This window comes from Periplaneta americana, chromosome 12, assembly GCF_040183065.1.
Source record: "Periplaneta americana isolate PAMFEO1 chromosome 12, P.americana_PAMFEO1_priV1, whole genome shotgun sequence".
In the NCBI taxonomy this organism is placed as follows: domain Eukaryota; kingdom Metazoa; phylum Arthropoda; class Insecta; order Blattodea; family Blattidae; genus Periplaneta; species Periplaneta americana.
Window position 1 is genome coordinate 162,141,378 of NC_091128.1, and position 19,928 is coordinate 162,161,305.

Below are 19,928 nucleotides of genomic sequence, written 5' to 3' on the forward strand. Positions count from 1 at the left end.
AAATTATACTACGAAATGCTACTGTTTTGTTATGTTTCATACAGAGTGTAATTACTATGAATATTCTATCAATAAATATAATGTAATATAATATGTATGTCATTAAAATAAAGAATACAGCTTAATTACTAAGAAAATGAGAAAGCATACGGTACATAATACAATGCCAACTATGTATTATATAATATGCACTACTTGTAACAAAAATTATGAGCAGAAGTTAGCACTGACCTATGGCCAAGTGGTCACACCATCTATTTCCTTGTTTCAATAATAGTGTTATGAAAGGTTATAGTAATAACTAATAATGATTAAAAACAAGTCTATTTTCATATTCAAACAGAAATTCACATTTTTTTGGATCTTTAAACAAGTTTGTGGTATGGGCATCGAAGACTTGTATTATTAGTCAGTAAAATTTTGTTGGTAATTGAAAAAGTAATAGGCCATGAGTTTTGTAATTTAAACTAAAACACGTTTTTAATCTATACACTTGCTGATTATATTTTGGTGATTATCAGATTGCTTTAAAAATGGATTTGAAATTTCTAGATTCAGTAATTTCAGTACTCATAGAGATTCTGTAAGTGCAATTTTACCAAAGGACTTGAAATTTGGAAGCTTGACATTTTCATGATTAGTGCACAAATTCTTGAAACGGTATTCAAGAATAAAGTAACAATATTTATACAGGGTGATTCATGAGGATTTACCGTCACTTACAAAGCTTATTTCCGAAGACATTCTAGCAAAAATGTCGTATAAACATGTGCCCTAATCTCAATATTTTCAGAGTTACACTAATTTGAAGTTGTTAGTAAAATACCTTCTGTCTTTAGTTTTAAGGGTAAAAGAATATTACAAATAGAGACTGAACTATTCAGAAGTATTATTTCTTTAATGGCTAGTGTTCTGAAGCTAAAAATGTGTTGTTAATTGCTTTGTACAGATTTTGTTTTTCAATTTTTAACTAAAAACTACATCATTCTTATGCACTTATCACAAAAATTATTACAATTCATACAACTTTAGGAACTTGATTCTTTAGAACCGTATTCATAGACATTCTTAGCGCAGGCTTCCGGTGGATGATCAGCAAACTAACGTTTTTTGTAATTCATAAACCAATGTTAGCGATATGATATGAATCCTGTACAAGTAATCAGTTGATAGCCGGAGCTAGTTTAGCACACTCTCAGCGCGGGCTAGTGAAATATCTATGAATAGCACCCAATTTAATTATGCATCCTAATGTACGATACAGTCTTAAAGAATTTACAAGAGTGGCGTGATTTGTAACAATTGTGATAAATTCGTAAGAAAAATGTAATTTTGTAGTTGAAAATAGAAAAAAAAAAAAGCAACTATGGAATTCACAACACATTTTTAGCTTCAGAATAGTGGCTAATTAAAGAAATGATACTCCTGAATAGTTCATTCTTTATCTGTAATATTCTTTTACCCTTAAAACTAAAGAATAATGGTATTTTACATACAACTTCAAATTAGTGTAACTTTGAAAATATTGAGATTAAGAGTCATGTTTACATGACTTTTTTACTCAGAATGTCTTTGGAATTAAGCTCCGTAAGGGACGGTAAATCCTCATGAATCACCCTGTATAACTGAAGTTCACAGGTTTATAAATTTTATTTTATGTATTCATAATATGAGATTTTCACCAAAATTTTCATTTGTGTTGGAATCTTATCTCAGAACAACTAAATTAATGTATGAAAAGGAAAGAGTCGACACAGCTATAATGCAGACATTGGTCAATTGTTGAACCACAATGTTACAGAATGAATTATCATAGCTCCATGGAAATGAAAACCACGAAATTTGTATGTGAAATATGACTTTGCGCTAGAGGAAGAGTGATGGGGAGTCAGCAAAATTCTCCATGGCTACAGTAAGCAGTCTATTAAATATATTACCTTACACCATACCATAGCACTTCTACCTCAGACTCTATTGAGTGGTATAATAAGAGCTCTGTATCTTCAACATCCAAAGAAGACTACTGGTACATAAAATACTGATAACTTCTTTCTGTCATGTAAGATTTTATCAACTTTATATATATATATCTCGATCGTCCAGTTCAAAAGTGCAACAACTCATTAGTTATTTATACTATTGAAAGCCCCTTTCGGACCTCTTTCCGATTCAATATTGAGATAAGCCATATTTACAACCAAAAAGAAAAAAAACTAAACTGCTTTAGAAATAATTGTATTTTTGGACTTTACTAATTCATTATTAGTACATTTCGAAATGTATTAATAATGAACTGGAAGATTGTGATAAATTCGTCCCGAATACTGACTCATTTCTAATTGTCGTGGTTATGAACCAGAACTCTTTCCTTTCTAAGTGATTTATTTGAAACTTTCAACTGAAGATATCTCAGAACTTGTTTTTTTTAGATGTCGCACTTTTGAACCAGACGATTGATAGTGGGCTTATGTAAGGGCGGCAATGAACCTTCGGGTTCCTTAAAAGCCATTTGTAAGTAAGTAAGTATATATATGGTAAACAGTAAGTAATGTTATTAATTTCAGGGGATTATTCTTTCGGATATTTCAAACAAGAAAGTTTAATACAATTTTGCTCGTTTTTACTTCCTTTTCGAGATAGAAATTGTTTTATATTAAACATTTCATAACATGTTTTGGGAAAGTCATTGATTTCCCAATATGCTCGGTCAATTTAAGAGAGCAGTGTATTATGATAAATGATTGAAAGAATTTTAGTTTTGTCCTTTAAATGTACAGAAATTTGATCCCAACAAATGTGACATTGAAAAATTCATTTGCAGAAGGAAAAATTAAATTTGTTCAGATAAAATTTCTGTACATTTAAAGGACAAAACAAAAATTCTTTCAATTATTTATTATAATATACTACTCTCTTAACTTGACTGAACATATTGGGAATTAAATCAATGGCTTTCCCAAAACACGCTATGAAATGTTTCATATTAAACAATTTTTATTTCGAAAAGAAAGGAAAAACTAGCAAAATAGTATTAAACTTTTTTGTTTGAAATATCCCAAAGAATGAACTCATAAAATTAATGACGTGGCTTATGGTTCACCGTATGTGTGTGTGCGTGCGTGGGCAGATGTAAGAGGCCAATGAACTTAGCATAGTGCCATACCTCTCTTCTCTAGCTACAACATTGCGATGTGGATTGCATCGTTCAGTGGCTTGAAATTAGTGGTTTTTAAATTAAATTTACACGAAAACCACCCACGTTATTAAAATATGACAGAGGGATAATTATTCTTTACTAGATTTTCTATTGATATGTACAAAAATCACGATTCGCAATAGTTAAACATTTTGGGGAAAAATAAATTTTTCTGAGAAAACTATGAACTTTCCACCAAAATGGTATTACAGTTTTATGTTACATATAACATGAGCTATTCACTCTAAATCTGCAGGTTATTTCACTTCCAACGTGTACATATACAGCTGGTCTTTAATGACATATGTTATCCCAGACTGTGGGCGCAAGACATTGAAACTGGACCCTCCTTGTCAAATTAGGCAAGTTATTAACGCCCACCTATTCAGTAATAATAGTATTTTTAGTAGGACAAGGTCACACAAAGTTTCTCCATGCTATGGATACTGCCCGTGCCTCACTTCCTGAGCTGTTTCTTTGCGGGGCGAGATGCAGAGGGAGAGAGTGGGAGGTCCTGGGTACCGCATGTGCCTACTACCCTACGTTCAACACATTGGCCTTTTCAGGATTTCTTTCGTCTTCTATGGAGCAAGATCAGCTATGGACAAGCGAATGTATAGGCTGTCCCCTCACAAAACAGATTATGTCCTTCTCATCAATTCCTGTAACTAAACACTAATACCAGTGGTAGACTACAGTCTCTACTTGAGATTATCGACCTAATGGCGATTACGGTTATCACGTGTACACAACCGTAAACTCTTTCCTCTATGGCAGTGTTTCTCAAACTTTTTCCACCGCGAAACCCCTTTTAATCTAAAGTGTAACTGCGGAATCCTTGTAATATTTTATTAGTATTTAATAGTTAACAGACAAGTGAAAGCTGGTATCTCAATAATTCTGTTCAGTGGGACGAATGTATTTCGTTTTTAAGTCTGCAATCTGGTTTTATGGCGGAAAGTTATCTCATTTCTACTGTACTTCTGCATTTTGTCTTTTCGGTATTTTGTTTTAGTGAACACATACGCAGAGAATCCAATGATGAAACTGATAAGTATTATGGGTATTTTCCGTTTTAGATGTCCATTAAACATGTTATTACGCATATTATTGGATTATTATTATTATTATTATTATTATTATTATTATTACATCATCATCATCATCGGTGGTTTCATGTTATTATTGATTCATATTTTCGTAACATTTATATATTTTTATAGTATCCAATAAGTATAAAATAGCCATCGGAGTAGCCCAGTCGACTAAGGCGCTTGCCTATCGATTCAGAGTTGCGCTCGGGCTCAGGTTCGATTCCCGTTTGGGCTGATTACCTGGTTGGATTTTTTCCCGAGGTTTTCCCCAACCGTAAGGCGAATGTCATGTAATGTTTGGCGAATCCCTGACCTCATCTCGCCAAATACCATTTCGCTATCATCAATCCCATTGATGCAAAATAACGTAGTTGATACAATGTCGTTAAATAACCAAGTAAAAAAAGGTATAAAATAAAATTTGAAATCATATAGGGCTCACGGAACCCCGGAACATACTCTGAGAAATGCTGCCCTATGGTAATTCAGCAGTTGTCCAGACTGAACGAAGAGTGCCCTAGTGTGTACATACATTTTAGGAAATCTCCATCAGAGATAATAGCGATAGTGGTAACCACGATTACAGTATCCAGTATTATAAACAGTAAAAACCCCTGCACTGGCATAGGATAATGGTTTCACAATATCTAATATGCTGCCGTGCCGCTACGCTGCAGCTGCTGTGCCGGTCCGAGCAGACCTAAGAGGCGTGGTTATAAGCACTAGGGAACTCTCGGTTCAGGACGTGAGACACGGGCAGTATGTTGAGTGGTCATCTGGATTACAGACTTGTGAAACATCATAGAAACATATATTGTGTTATTGCAATGTATGGCTATCAAATGTTAATCGAGTTTTGGAGGGGATTGATTGAAACAGAACATTTTAGTAGCTACTCGAATTACCTGCATATTCTCGTAAGTAAGCCAAATGGCTGCGGTACATCTGGAGCTAGCAGCAGTACATAGACTTGTGAGGGTGTGCAATGGACCATATTCCTCATCCTTTAAAGTCGCAAAACTCTACCCCCAAATATTACAACTGTCCTAGATTGACGTTAAAATTGTAATAAGAATTATCCCTGTTACATATTTCCTATAATTATACAGTTTATTTTAATTGAAGTTCAGACTGGAAGACTGATTTATGTAAAGTACAGGGTGTCCACATGAAACCTCATGATTCAAATTCCAATTGTGACAAACTATTAGACTTAGAACCTTGCAGTTTACAGCATCATGTAAAGCAACTCAAATAGTTTGCTTAAACAAATCAGTACACTTCTGAGATCAGTCTTTCGGATTAGCCTGGCACAACGAGCCCACAGAGTGGGCGACCTATCTGTCCTGATGGTGGAACCTGTAAGTAGCTTCGAAAGTTGGAAATGTCAAGTTCCAGGCCAAGGTGAATTACCCAAAAGCATAATTCTGTTCCAAGCTTCTATATTCTATAATTTTATTTATTTTTGATTTTACTGGGTTATTTTACGATGCTGTATCAATATCTAGGTTATTTAGTGTCTGAATGAAATGAAGGTGATAATGCCGGTGAAATGAGTCCGGAGTCCAGCACCGAAAGTTACCCAGCATTTGCTCGTATTGGGTTGAGGGAAAACCCCAGAAAAAACCTCAACCAGGTAACTTGCCCCGACCAGGATTCGAACCCGGGCCACCTGGTTTTGCGGCCAAATGCGCTGACTGTTACTCCACAGGTGTGGACCCTATAATTTTATCACAATTGAAATTTGTAATCCAGGTTTCATGTGGACACCCTGTACCTTATCTCTAGTGCAAATGGTGATTGTTAAAATGTTATATTTTATTTAACGACGCTCGCAATGGCAGAGGTTATATCAGCGTCGCCGGATGTGCCAGAATTTTGTCCCGCAGGAGTTCTTTTACATGCCAGTAAATCTACTGACATGAGCCTGTCGCATTTAAGCACACTTAAATGCCATTGACCGGCCCGGGATCAAACCCGCAACCTTGGGCATAGAAGGCCAGCGCTATACCAACTCGCCAACCAAGTCGACTAAATGGTGATTGTACATTCTTGAAAGTTCAGCAGGCAAAAAAAAAAAGTTATGAGGGACAAGATGACAATTTTAGCATAACTTTACATTTCTATGGACAATACTTTTGTATTTATAGTGGTATCGTTGGCCTGGGTGGTACAGTTGGTAGAGTGCTGGCTTTCTGTACCCAAGTTTGTGGGTGTGACAGACTCATGTCAATAGATTTGCTGGCATGTAAAAGAACTCCTGTGGGACAAAATTCCAGCACACTGTCGACGCTAATATAACCTCAGCAGTTGCATCATTAAACAAACCATAATTTTAATTTTTTATAGTGCTATTTCATTCTTCTCTCTCAGACTGTAGACACTATATTATGTAGGTACATATAACAGCAATAGTAGCCCTGTATAGAATTATGCAAGTCATTACATTCGAAATTGTGATTTCATAAGAAAAACTGATTAGGAGAGTCGGTGAGTTATTTATCAAGTTCTCTGCACTTGAAACCAACAAGCCAAATTTCCAGTATGTTGTCTGTCACCTTGGTCATCGGACAAATGCAAGATAACCAGCAATGGATTCCTGCTGGACTGTCTTGCTGAATGGAACTATGTAGGCTATATCCTGTTCCTCTGAACTCCTTACATTACTGAAAGACATTTCTCTTGCTGTTAGATGAATGTATAACAACATTATAACAAACTGCCACTGGTCAGCCATGCAATTTAACAAGAACACAGGACTTCATCCATGTGAGTAAGTTGGAGAGCAAAAATATCCATGCCAGCATGAACAACACGATTTCAAGTACTTAAATTTTGTTTTCCCCTTCATACTTCTTTCACACAGTTTTTAACCCATTCTATACTGTGTTCTATAATGTCTGACAGGCAAAGTAAACATTGCCAGCAGAGGAAGGGAGAAAGATAATTGCTACTCAACCAATGGTAAAGGTCATATTCCAGAAGTTGGATGGTCCGAAGTGTTCTACCTCCACCTGTCAGACATTATGGAACACAGTACAGAGAGAAAATCCTAAGAATATAGCTGTCCTTCTAAAAAATGCCAATTAGCACAGCATAATCCAAGAATTAAGTGTATAATTTTGTAAAGTAATTATTTATATTTTACATTACTGCTGTTTATTCAATATACAGAGTGATTCAGTAAAAGCGTATAATAATTACACAGGCAATAGGGAATGCTCTACTGAACATTTTGAGGTAGTGAACTAGGGTCTGTAAAGTCACATTAAGGAGATACTGGCTTAACCATATATACTGGTATCAATATTATTTACATTTTAAAATTATCAATCGTAGTTGCTATATTCAAAAGAGGAGATGTAAAATCGTATGACAACTACAGAGGGATCAGTCTATTAAATACAGGATATAAAATCTTTACCAACTTAATCAAGAACAAATTGTATAAAAATTATGAAACACTTTTCAGAAAAGAACAAAATGGCTTCCGGAAGGTAAGATCATGTTGCAATGGATATTTTACATTAAAATTACTGATGGAAAAACACAGGCACTTGAACTTAGAAACACATATTGCTTCCATTGCTTTGGAAAAAGCATTCCATAGGGTGAAGGTGAAGGTATCCCCGTAACATGCCATGAAGGAGGAAGAAGAGCCCCATGCTTTCCATGACCTCAGCACTAGAATGAGGTGGTGTGGTCGGCACCACGCTCTGACAGCCTTTTACCTCTGGGAAAGACCCAGTACTCAATTTTATAGGGGGCTCAGTGAACCTCTGGGCCGTTCTGAAAGTTTGGCAACGAAAAAAAATCCTGTCACCACCCCGGACCTTCCAGGCCGTAGCCAGCTGCTCTACCAACTGAGCTACCCGGCCGCCTTCGATAGGGTGAACAGAAATAAATTATTAAATGTATTAGCTACAGACCAAGTTCCAAAACAACTTACAGTATAGCAAACATATATAATATCTATAAAACAAATCTAATTGCATTAACGTGTGACAATAAATTACTGCAATGGACAGAAATTCATGCAGGAGTAAGACAAGGTTGCGACCTTTCACCATTGCTGTTTATTATATATCAGGTGTTTCAGACCATTCATATAAGACTTTTTTTCTCGAAAACTATATGATACTGGTTGTTTATAAAAAAAATTTTGATAACCAAAACCTATGTAAAGAATCGATTGGTGTTAGTACCGTTTCCTGTAACAAACCGAAGTAGGTGTACCTGTGGTCAACTTCGAAATTTCAAATGAGAACATGGGTCATTAAAGGTGCCATTGGAAACTACTTTTAAAAAGAAACAACTTATTTTTCTAACTTTTATTGTTTACTCACAAAGCAACAAAACTGGTATTTTCTGAGAAATGTTGTATGTTGTTTATGTACGTACACTCTTCATAGTAAGTGTTCAAAATGTTCGCCACCCTATGCAAAACAATGTTCTGATCTGCTCCTAAAATCCTGGCCCAGGTCGATGGCATTTAAATGTGCTTAAATGCGACAGGCTCATGTCACTAGATTTAGTGGCATGTAAAAAAACTCCTGCCGGACAAAATTCTGGCACACCAGCGATGCTGATATAATCTCAGAAGTTGCGAGCGTCGTCAAATAAACCATAATTTAAATTTTTATACAAAATGGGATCACAAACGCAATGAAGATGTAATGAAGAATTGCAACTAGAATCTGTAATTTATCATGTAAAACGTTATCGGAACAACTGGATAAATCATCTGCATTGCATGTGTAGAAATAGAATCCCATGACTTACTACTTGCATTTTAGACGTATACATCAGGTATCCAGAAGCACATATTTAAATTACTTTATGGCCATTTTCAGCAACAGGTTTTCAATATGTACAGTTAACATTGATATAATCATATACGAGGCCTCACCGTCTTCATTGAATAATCATAACTATACATATGTAGTCAACATGTAGATATCTATTATGGGAGAAAAATTCGTTCTGGCACCGGAAATCGAACCCAGGACCTCTCAGCCTTGCGCACTGAGCACTATTTCCATCTGAGTATGCAGAAGCATATGTAAATCACAAAAAAAAAAAAAAAAAAAAAACACACACACACACAAAAAGCCCCCCCCTCCCAGCTCTATGGTTCCTTCTTGCCCTGGATATAATTGCAGCATATTGGCTGTGTCCACTGTCATATTTTTGCTTTGTTTACTACTGTGTCAGAGACTTCTATGATCCTATGAAATGTTGTCTGGCAGACAAGTCAAGATGCTGACCCATAGAAACATTTCGAGAAAGCAGAGAATTGGCTGGTAATTTACTGGGGGCCTCTAACTCAAAATCTACAACATGGCATCCCTCCATCCTTAGCTTTAATTACCTTTTGAAGGAAGTCATTCTGAGGGTTTTTGTTACATACTCCTTACAAATCCATCAATCAGTCCAATGGCAAGAATGATAACCATTAGATAATCAAGGACAACTATATTAATGGTATGGTTTACAGGTTCCAAATTGACTTGAACACAAATTCGTGAGAATGCCAGAGAAAGTTATTATAAGAAATATACTATACCATAATTATGTTAACACACCAAGTGCTTGCCACAGAGATTAAGGATTAGTTTGGCTGAATCACTTGCCAACATATTGTAGAGAAGACTTGCAGTAACAAAGAAGGCGAAAAATAATAAAAAACACACTTGAAGGCTGTGCTCACATCTAATGCTTAAGAAAGATCTGTAGGTCGATAATTAAGAAGGTGGCGGTGAGACTAGTTCTAATACAGGGTGATTCAATGGAGAACATTTTGAAATTGGAGACTTGGAGTCTGCAAAGTCAGATTAGAGATTTTAGCTTAAATGTTTATCATTATCAGTTACAGTTTTCCATATTATCTACATTTATTATTTACATTATTTATTATTAAACCCTGGATATAAATGCACTATATAGTAGTATTGATACTTCGTATATATTTAACCATGCCCTTATAGGAATCTGATATCAGATGTTTCGGGACTCTTAGCTGTGGCATAGGAAGCAGTGTCTGTTATGTCCAATCACAAAAGGCTTTAAAGAGGAAAAAACAAATTTGAGTGCATCATCGCTTGATAACTCCTGTTAACAATAATTTGCACGTGTAAAACAGGCACGCAATTCAGCAGGTGACTACTTGCCTCGTTTAGGTATTGCTAGACGACTGGAAGATTTAAACTTCATAATGTTATAAACCAAAATGTAGGCCTACACACAACTATCAAAATATAGTAATGTCATTCTTAACTTGTAGTACATATAAATCTGTGCTCTATAATAATGTGACTTTTATTCCCCTTTAACCACTACACATCCGACAACAATGCGAATTTATTTTTTAATAATTCACCCGACAACAATGGGTATTCCACTTAACACAGCAACACAATAGTCGTTATTGCACTCACACGACGACAATGACAATACACGACGCGTATTATTGAGAACAACAATGTACTCCTAATTTCAATTAATGTTCACAATGCACTATGTGCAGAACCAAAACTGTCAGTTCACAGTTCGCTTGCCTTGGCTAGTTCTTCTAGCTCACTGTTCAAGTTCGCTGCACATCGAACCCCGGTCTTCCAGATGCGGTTCACTGCATGTCTCGAATCCGAGTCTTCCATATTGGGTTCACTGCACGTCGAACCCAAGTCTTCCAGATCCGGTTCACTGCACGTCGAACCCCTGTCTTCCAGATTCGGTTCACTGCATGTCTCGAATCCGAGTCTTCCATATTGGGTTCACTGCACGTCGAACCCGAGTCTTCCAGATGCGGTTCACTGCACGTCGAACCCCTGTCTTCCTTGCTCACTTGAAGACTCAAGACTGACTGACTGGCGGCCATTCACGCTTTTATTATTACAGCATAACTTTTCTAGAATCTTCGATTTGCATGGCTTTCAGAACCTTCAAGAGAAATCTGCTTCTCCATGTTTCCTTACTTCTCTCCGCTCCGTGCTGTCACTGTAGTTCTCCCCTCACTCCATACCATGCTACAGCTCCTACCGAAGCTCGAGTTTCCGTTTACCTGCATCTTCCTTCTTGCTAGATGCGCGTGCATACTCCTGAGGCAACCAAAACAATCCAGACTGGTGCCACAATAAATTGCATTTATTATTTACATGTAGGCAATCCATCATGTTTTGTTTGTTGACCTATCGTGCACAAAGTGGTTTCTATCGTATTACAATGTCATAATATTACAAAACATGATATGGGTCAACAACAGATTCCTTCATATTATTTGAAGAGTTAATCACAATACGTTGTTAACTGAGATTTGCAAATGACATGAAGATAATTTTAAAATGTGAATAATTCCTGTAGATAATATGTAATAGCGATAGACACATTTAAGCTCATATCTCCTTAAACTGACTTCACACACCCCAAGTTCCCTATCTCAAAATGTTTTGAAGAGCATCTCCTATTTCATGTTTAATTTTTGCACGCTTTTACTAAATCCCACTGGATATTGTAAATCTTGAAGGTACAAGTTTTTCTTTTGATATCCTTCCATGTCTTACACAATGTGGCCTTTGGCTTCATGAATTCATCATTTGTTGTAACTTTTTAGATAGTCATTAAACGTTAGGTACCTGAGATTTGGATGGAAACAATTTGCTGCCATTGTATAGTCCTTCGACAGTCATTTCTACAGCATTTCCTTAGCAGGCCATGGGACAGTTCCTCAGCCAGGTCTCAGATCCCAGAGGAACAGGATGTACCATATGAGGGTGAGGCTGGGAAAAGGAAAGGAGAGGTTTGTGAGAGAAACTTCGTTTTCTCTAACACTCCGATAATGATGGTGGTGATGACTCTTTTTCCTTCACATGTGTGAGGATTATGAACCAACTTTTAACATCCACAAGCAGCATGATGATGATAATACAAAACACTACTGTATTCTAAATTTCTTAATATTTAATACACAATGTAAGTACTCGAAGTATTATAATAGTAGATTAATGACACACACACACACACACACACACAAAAGTAGTAGCCCTAATAACAAATAACAACAAAAGTAACAGGAACTGAATAGTTTGATTTTCCTTCACATAGATATATTACACTTTATAACTACCGTATTGCGAAAAAAAAGTTTCTTAATATGGAAATGCACCTCTTAAGTGCAACAATTGCAATATCTGCGCGCACACACGCACGCACACGCACACACACACACACACAAAAGTAGTAGCCCTAATAACAAATAACAAAAGTAACAGGATAGATATATTACACTTTATAACTACCGTATTGCGAAAAAAAAGTTTCTTAATATGGAAATGCACCTCTTAAGTGCAACAATTGCAATATCTGCGCGCACACACGCACGCACACGCACACACACACACACACAAAAGTAGTAGCCCTAATAACAAATAACAAAAGTAACAGGATAGATATATTACACTTTATAACTACCGTATTGCGAAAAAAAAGTTTCTTAATATGGAAATGCACCTCTTAAGTGCAACAATTGCAATATCTGCGCGCACACACGCACGCACACGCACACACACACACACACAAAAGTAGTAGCCCTAATAACAAATAACAAAAGTAACAGGATAGATATATTACACTTTATAACTACCGTATTGCGAAAAAAAAGTTTCTTAATATGGAAATGCACCTCTTAAGTGCAACAATTGCAATATCTAAGAGATATGACTTCTGTAGATCTTGTGAAGTCCAAAACTGCAGCAAAAATTTGAGTATAGTTTCTCGTGCCTCAACCATTACGCCAGCAATGTTTATACTAACATTTGTCCTTACAGTACATGACAGTAGACTCATTATACAGTATACTCTTTTTCTCGGAGTTCACTTCCTCTGGTTGTCCTTCGTGAGATTCAAAGCGGACAGTAGGATCCAATATTAATCCGTATTTGTCAGATGGTCTGAATGCAACGATACTGATTTTTTTTATTGGGTTATTTTAAGACGCTGTATCAACATCTCAGGTTATTTAGCGTCTGAATGAAATGAAAGTGATAATGCCAGTGAGATGAGTCTGGGGTCCAGCACCGAAAGTTACCCAGCATTTGCTTGTATTGAGTTGAGGGAAAACCCCGGAAAAAACCTCAACCAGGCAACTTCCCCCAACCGGGATTCGAACCCAGGCCACCTGGTTTCACGGCCAGACGCGCTGACCGTTACTCCACAGGTGTGGACAAACGATATTGATGTGTTTCCTATAGCCATCAGTGGCCAAACCAGACACCTCCTCATAAACAGTGTAGCCACAATCCCGCAGTTCGTTAAATAATTTAATACTCATTTCCAAGGTAGTTCATGACATTTAGTTGTTTCAAACTTACGTAACAGGGACTATATATATATATATATATATATATATATATATATATATATATATAAGCCTAACACCTACCAATTATTATTTATATGGTAAAAGGATGCAGGAGAAACCTGGGAAAATATAAAACTGGAGATCACTTTAAATTAAGACAAAATATAAGAATTAAGAGAGTTGGCATCCTAAAGGCCACATTGCTAGGTAGGATATATTAGAAAAAGCTAAAGGATTAAACTTGGCAACAGTAGCGGCTGGTGGTCAAAATAATGAGTGTGCTACAATCTCTATATCTGCCTACTATATACACTTATATGTATTTATCTTAATTTGAGACTCGCCTAGTGACGAAATATGAAGTTCCTTCCTACTGCAGAACTTGTCAATTACCCTGGTGTTAAACCCCTCCATCTTGGACATCATACTCTTTTCTATTGACAGTATTGCAAGAACAGTGAGGCGATCCTGGGACATAGTGTTCCTTAAAAACGTTTTTATGCGTTTCAGCAAGAAAAACATCTTTCTGGCTCAGCAGTGGTCATTGGTGTTCAACCAAAATATTTAAGAACTTCGTTACTTCACGGAATGGATCCTGTAACAATTGAACAGACATCTATATTTTGGAAGTCGGGTTTTCCGTATAGAACTCCCACTCTTTTGTCCAGTATAGTATAGCTGTTGACAGCAATTTCAAGTTCGCGTTCACGAAAATTATACGAACAATTCTAAAAAATTTTGCTGTTTAACATTTTCGTTGCGTCTAGGTAGCTTAAAGACTGGAAACAGTGAGTAGTTTCCTGAATTATACAGCCACATACTTCCTTGGCTTCAATTTTCTGGGATTCCATTTTCCGCCGCTTGCTTTTTTTTTTTTTTAAGATGTTTTTATTAAAAGTACCGGGTCTCTTGGACCCTTGCCTCCCCGCTTGCTAGCTGATTCAGGAGGAACCTCATAGGCCTACAGGTAGATGGCAGCAGTCTGATATTTGAATTACCAAATACATTGTAAATAGTTCCGAGTTCTTTCACAAACAAGCATTCTTTCGTTATGCTTTACTTTTGCAATATCCAAGCTGTGTCATGCTGAAGCTGACTACAGCACTTTCCCGCGTAAAAATAGCCAATCAGAGCAGTGATTTCAGCTTCGCACATGCGCATAAATGTCTACATTCTCATATGGAGTTTAGAGTAGCACAACGAACACCCTGAGGCACCAAAGAGCGAAGACTAAACACTCGATAATGTGTCATGAATATAACCACGGGAAATTGTTAAATGACAGATCAGATACTATGGTATTACAAATACATTATTTGAGAAAAAATTATCACTGTGTTGTAGCACTGTAGCACATAGGGACGGGCCGCCCCTGCTTGGCAACATGGTGAAGTTAATATGAAAATGTAGAGCAAACGAAAGTAAAAGTGAAATTTGTCTTTTCACACCTGCATATGTTGCACAGCCAACTGCTCAGAAAATGACATATAACATAACTTAGGCTTACAGGAAAAAAGATCTTTGGGGTGGCCGAGACGTAGATGGGAGGATAGTATTAAAATGGATTTGAGGAAGGTGGGATATGATGCTTGGGACTGGATTAATCTTGCTCAGAATAGGGACCGATGGCAGGATTATATGAGGGGTGGCAATGAACTTCCAGGTTCTCTAAAAGCCATTTTTAAGTTAGTAACACTTGAAGAAAAACATTGGTCTCATTGCTCTTCTATTTAGTTACAACTTTTTCTAGTAAATTGACAATAACATAACATAATGTAGGCTTATAGGAAAGCATTGGCAAGTTTCATTGCTTTTCTATTTTATTTTTAGTAACATAACATAACCATAAATGGCTCACACGTAACGCTAGAGAAGTTAACCTCCATGAATGATGTAAGGCGACAGCTAACATCACTCGTTCAATTTGTGACAGGTGGCTCCCTCGTCGCTCAGATGCTGTACTGGTGATGGGGACATTCTACCACTTTGTAAGGGAGCACCACATGCTGGCAATGGTGGAAGAGGCTCTTGCAAAACGCAGCATGACACTGAACCTCAGTTACTTCGAGATGGCGCAAGTCCCTCACCTGCTTACATCACTGTCTGATGTCAGGAAGCTTTACCTCCACAACAACAAGCTGACAATCCTTCCCAATGATATGACATTCATGAAGAGTCTCTGCACTCTCACACTCGACTACAATAGACTGACCAAGTTGCCTTCACCCCTCGGTGCCTTCAAGCAGCTTGTGTGCCTTAACATCAGCTACAACCCAATCAAATCTCTGAGTCCCGAAGTGGGAGATCTCCTCAGTCTCGAGGTACTGTGGCTCAATCACACAGAGCTCCAAGTCTTGCCTCCAGAAATAGGCAAGCTTATAAATCTCGACACGCTGGGAGCGAGGGGGAACAATATAAAAGAACTTCCAGACGAGATGGGAAATCTCGAAAGACTGAGGTGAGAGCATGCTTACTGTACACTCACTCCGGAATTTGTTCAAATACAAATTCTGACTGTTTTACTGTTGTTTCCAGGTGGCTCACTCTTGAGAACAATCAGATTAAGGAAATTCCCTCCACCTTTGACAATTTAAGCAACCTTGTACATCTGAACTTGAACCACAACAAGATCACGAGTATTCCCACCGTGCTCACCGCTGTAAAGGTACAGTACTCGGATCACCAGAATTATTGGGCTGGGAGTGGGAGAAGTTTCACCACATAGCGTTCTAACAGCACCATCTCATTTACTATGGAGGAGAACAAAGTCAGACATAAATAATGCTCTATAAAACTACATATTTTAGTTTTAAACTAATTCCACATCCTACATAATTCAGTCAAATTATATGTTATTCAAAAGTCAATAAAGATTTGAAAGCCCTCTAACTTGTTAAGAAGTAAGATTATAGAAAATCATAATACTGTAGTTTTGTTCATAACAGAATGGGGTTTAGTCAATTCAATTTCAAAAAATTTAGACAAGATCTGTAACTTCTCGTCTGGTGAATTAACAACATTTAAAAGAAAATGTCGCTGAACATTTTCAAATTTTTACACAAGCTTCCACAATGACGACAAATTGCAGGGTTCATACCTCAATCCATTTAGAGTTCTGGATCTTCTCAATACCCTGGAATAACCTCTATTACACTCACGGTAACACTGAATAAAATCAATTCGCATTCATGGAGACAAAAACATTATTTTCTGCTGGTATGAATTTGGAGGCGGGGAGCCATCAACTTGCTCAAGAATAACTTGAATTACTGCGTATTTTTTATTTATTTAATTTTCTATAGTAACAAGAGTAAAACAATTGAAACCGAAGTTTGGTGCTGCCATCACTCACCTTGAGAAATTAATAACTCACAATAATATTGTCTTATAATAGTTCGTCTACAGTCATCTGCAATGATGAAGTGCAATGTTTGTAATTTGTAATATAGAATAGACATTGTAACTTTTCCGTTTTTCTCAGTTTAGAGCTCTAAAATACAAGACAGAAAGCTGTCCCGAAGACCTTTCTCGGGATAACGGGATGCATTAGCGAAAAACAGGATGCTAATTTAGACATGCTGGCATATTAGATCTCTTTGCTTTGGACCTACTTTTCATTGGACTTCAGTGGTTTTTAAACTTTTCTCTCTCTCTTTTTTTTTTTTTATACTTACTGTCTTTATACATAATGACCTAGAAATTCTGTTCGCATATGTTATTGTTTCCACTCATTCCTGCCTAATAACTTCTAGTGGTCTTCTCATGAAACAAATACAGTAATATGAAGTTATATTCTTTATTACAAAGTTACAGATGATCTTTCATACCGAATATTTCGTTTTTCAGGGGATGAAGTATGTAATGATGATACACAATCACATATCTGCCATAAGCCCTATTACGTTTCAAGAAATAGCACACTTGAAGAAACTGGATCTGAGAGGAAATTCCCTCCCCTCACAACTGGTGATAGAGTGTAAGGTCAGTGGACATCGGCTGCATCTCAACTAGACTGAAGCGGAGGATTGATGGAAATGGTTCTCATGCTATACAGGCATTCTTTATTATTTCCTTTACAATGCCTGCTAAAATTTACTTTCCTGTATGCTGTTGCATTTCTCACGTGACAAGCACAGGACACGATTGTTTACAAAATCTTGTTGAGGCTGGTGTGTGACACAGCCCAAATGTCAGAACTGCTGTGGTTGGGTGTGGAGCGGATAATGGAAGACAATATGAGCATAAAAAGTAATGACAGTATCTCTCCATCCATCCACCACTTATGGCAGCTCTGATGGAGAATATTTTACTATTTTATGATTAATGATGTGTTATTATTTTATTCACTATACAGAGTGTCCCATTTATCTTGACCACCCAAAATAACTTTGTACACAAGTGCCAAATGAAAAATTGTTTCATACAAAAGGTGTACAACTGAAAGGGGGAAATAATATTGATGGGGAGGCAACCTTGTGGCGTTATTTGTTAATGAGATAGGAGTATTAACACTGTTCTTTAAAAGTACTGGTAGTAGTAAGTTGTGAAAAACCTTGGTATCAAGAGGGTTAACACAAAATGAAAGTGTTCCCATGTAACTCCTAATAATTTTACTTGTATTTGAGTGTCCTCAATATTAATATCCCTTAATATATTCATATCGGAAATGTTACAGAATTATCCCAACATTGTTACAAACGAAGAAGATACGGAAACTGTACAGCAAAACTCAGATTCAGAATCTGAAGACTGGGAAGAATCTGTGCCTTCAAGTGAAATTGATCTTAGTGAATCCAGTGATGATGAGAGAGAAGTTAACGATATAGTAGCAGCCATGCTTCCAAAAGTGTCCAAGTTTGCAGCCACAGGATGCTAATCTATACTAACATTAATATGTGCCAAATAATTTGATTACAAATTGTACAGATGCAACAAATATATACATATAAATTTATTATATTAATTGAGACTCCCTCTTACTTCTTTCATCTTAGTGTGTCCATATTTGTGAAGCTGTGAATCTCAAGATATTACTGAAGAATTGAAATTTGTGACTGTTTTGAGAATTTTATTTATGACTGTAAATGCCATAAGTTTCTTTCATATCCAAAAACTAGGTGAGATTGAGGTTCTGGCTGATATGTACATCTATTATCAGGCAGTACATCTCACTTGACGATGTGTGTCAGAGAAATAACAATTGTTTGTATGCATCTGAAGTCTGACTAGTGTAATATGTAGCTAGTTGGTGATGTATGCAATGGAGGGGGAAAGGAACAGGCCACCATATGCCATTATGTCCTGGCCTAGTTGCCTCATAAGTGGTGCCTTCTTGGTATCACTTGTGAGGTTCAGACCTGTTTTTGGACAGTTGACTATACAACAATATAGCACATCCTGGAGGAAGCTGTACGTTGATCGTTTCATCTGAAAATTTCATCACCTTCAGCTGAGTTTGAACTCGTGATCCTTTGATTCAAGAGTGAGCACAATAATCATTAGACAGACTTCTCCCAGTGTTTACTGAACACTCAAAGAGTATTAATATTTTTGCGACCAACAAACAATTAAAATTTTAAATTACTACAGTACACTCAATGCAAAGAATAAATCACTGATAAATGAAAAAATACATTTTGAGTATTAAACAGATACAAGAGAGGAATCGGGCAAGAAGAACAGTTTGGAAGCTTTCTTATACACATTTCTTCTTTCCTATTCACCATTCTTCACTTCATTATCGAATTTTCACCAAATACCTATTCCATGTCGAAAGGGCAGCGTATAAGATGATGAAAGACGAAGTAAAATTTCATTCAAGTGGAGTGACGGTTAGCCTGCCTGACCGTGAAACGAGTGGCCAGGGTTCAAATCCTGGTTGGGACAAGTTATCTGGTTGAGGTTTTTCTGAGGTTTTCCCTCAACCTATTAAGAGCAAATGCTGGGTAACTTTCGGCATTGGACCCTGGACTCATTTTTCTGGCATATCACCTTCATCTCACTCAGATGCTAGATTACCATAGCAGTTGATAGAACGTCGTAAAATAACAGATTAAAAAAATCGTTTAAACATTTCTACAAAGTACACTCAATTCGAAAAATAAACCACTGGTAATTGAAAAAGAAATACTGAGCATTACTCAGGTACAAGAGGAATCATGCAAGAAGCAGAATATATTATATTCTCAGTCAAAAGTTAATGAAAACTGTTTTCTTTTCAAATCTCAGTTATTTGTTTCTAATGTGAAGTACTTAAACACCTAGATCAGTGGTCGTCAGCACT

General features: G+C 36.7%; 2 protein-coding genes across 2 annotated transcripts in view; one reads left to right on the forward strand and one right to left on the reverse strand.

Moving 5' to 3' along the window:
* LOC138711108 (zinc finger protein 25-like) overlaps positions 1–19,928 on the reverse strand; it is a 31,523-nt gene that overhangs the window by 11,104 nt on the left and 491 nt on the right. The gene's annotated exons all lie outside the window — the stretch shown is intronic.
* On the forward strand, positions 1,834–18,608 carry LOC138711110 (leucine-rich repeat protein SHOC-2-like). The gene is made up of 5 exons (XM_069842436.1): positions 1,834–1,912; positions 15,579–16,103; positions 16,181–16,310; positions 17,492–17,626; positions 18,321–18,608. Exons 1-5 carry the CDS (start codon positions 1,881–1,883, stop codon positions 18,519–18,521), a joined length of 1,023 nt encoding a protein of 340 aa, XP_069698537.1. The 5' UTR covers positions 1,834–1,880; the 3' UTR covers positions 18,522–18,608.

Bases quoted from the DNA above. Each gene is read 5' to 3' on its own strand.
- LOC138711110 (XM_069842436.1), top strand. From the start codon at position 1,881: ATGGGGAGTCAGCAAAATTCTCCATGGCTACA. The intron at 1,913-15,578 runs GTAAGCAGTCTA...AATTTGTGACAG, and splicing joins CAAAATTCTCCATGGCTACA to GTGGCTCCCTCGTCGCTCAG. The intron at 16,104-16,180 runs GTGAGAGCATGC...TGTTGTTTCCAG, and splicing joins GGAAATCTCGAAAGACTGAG to GTGGCTCACTCTTGAGAACA.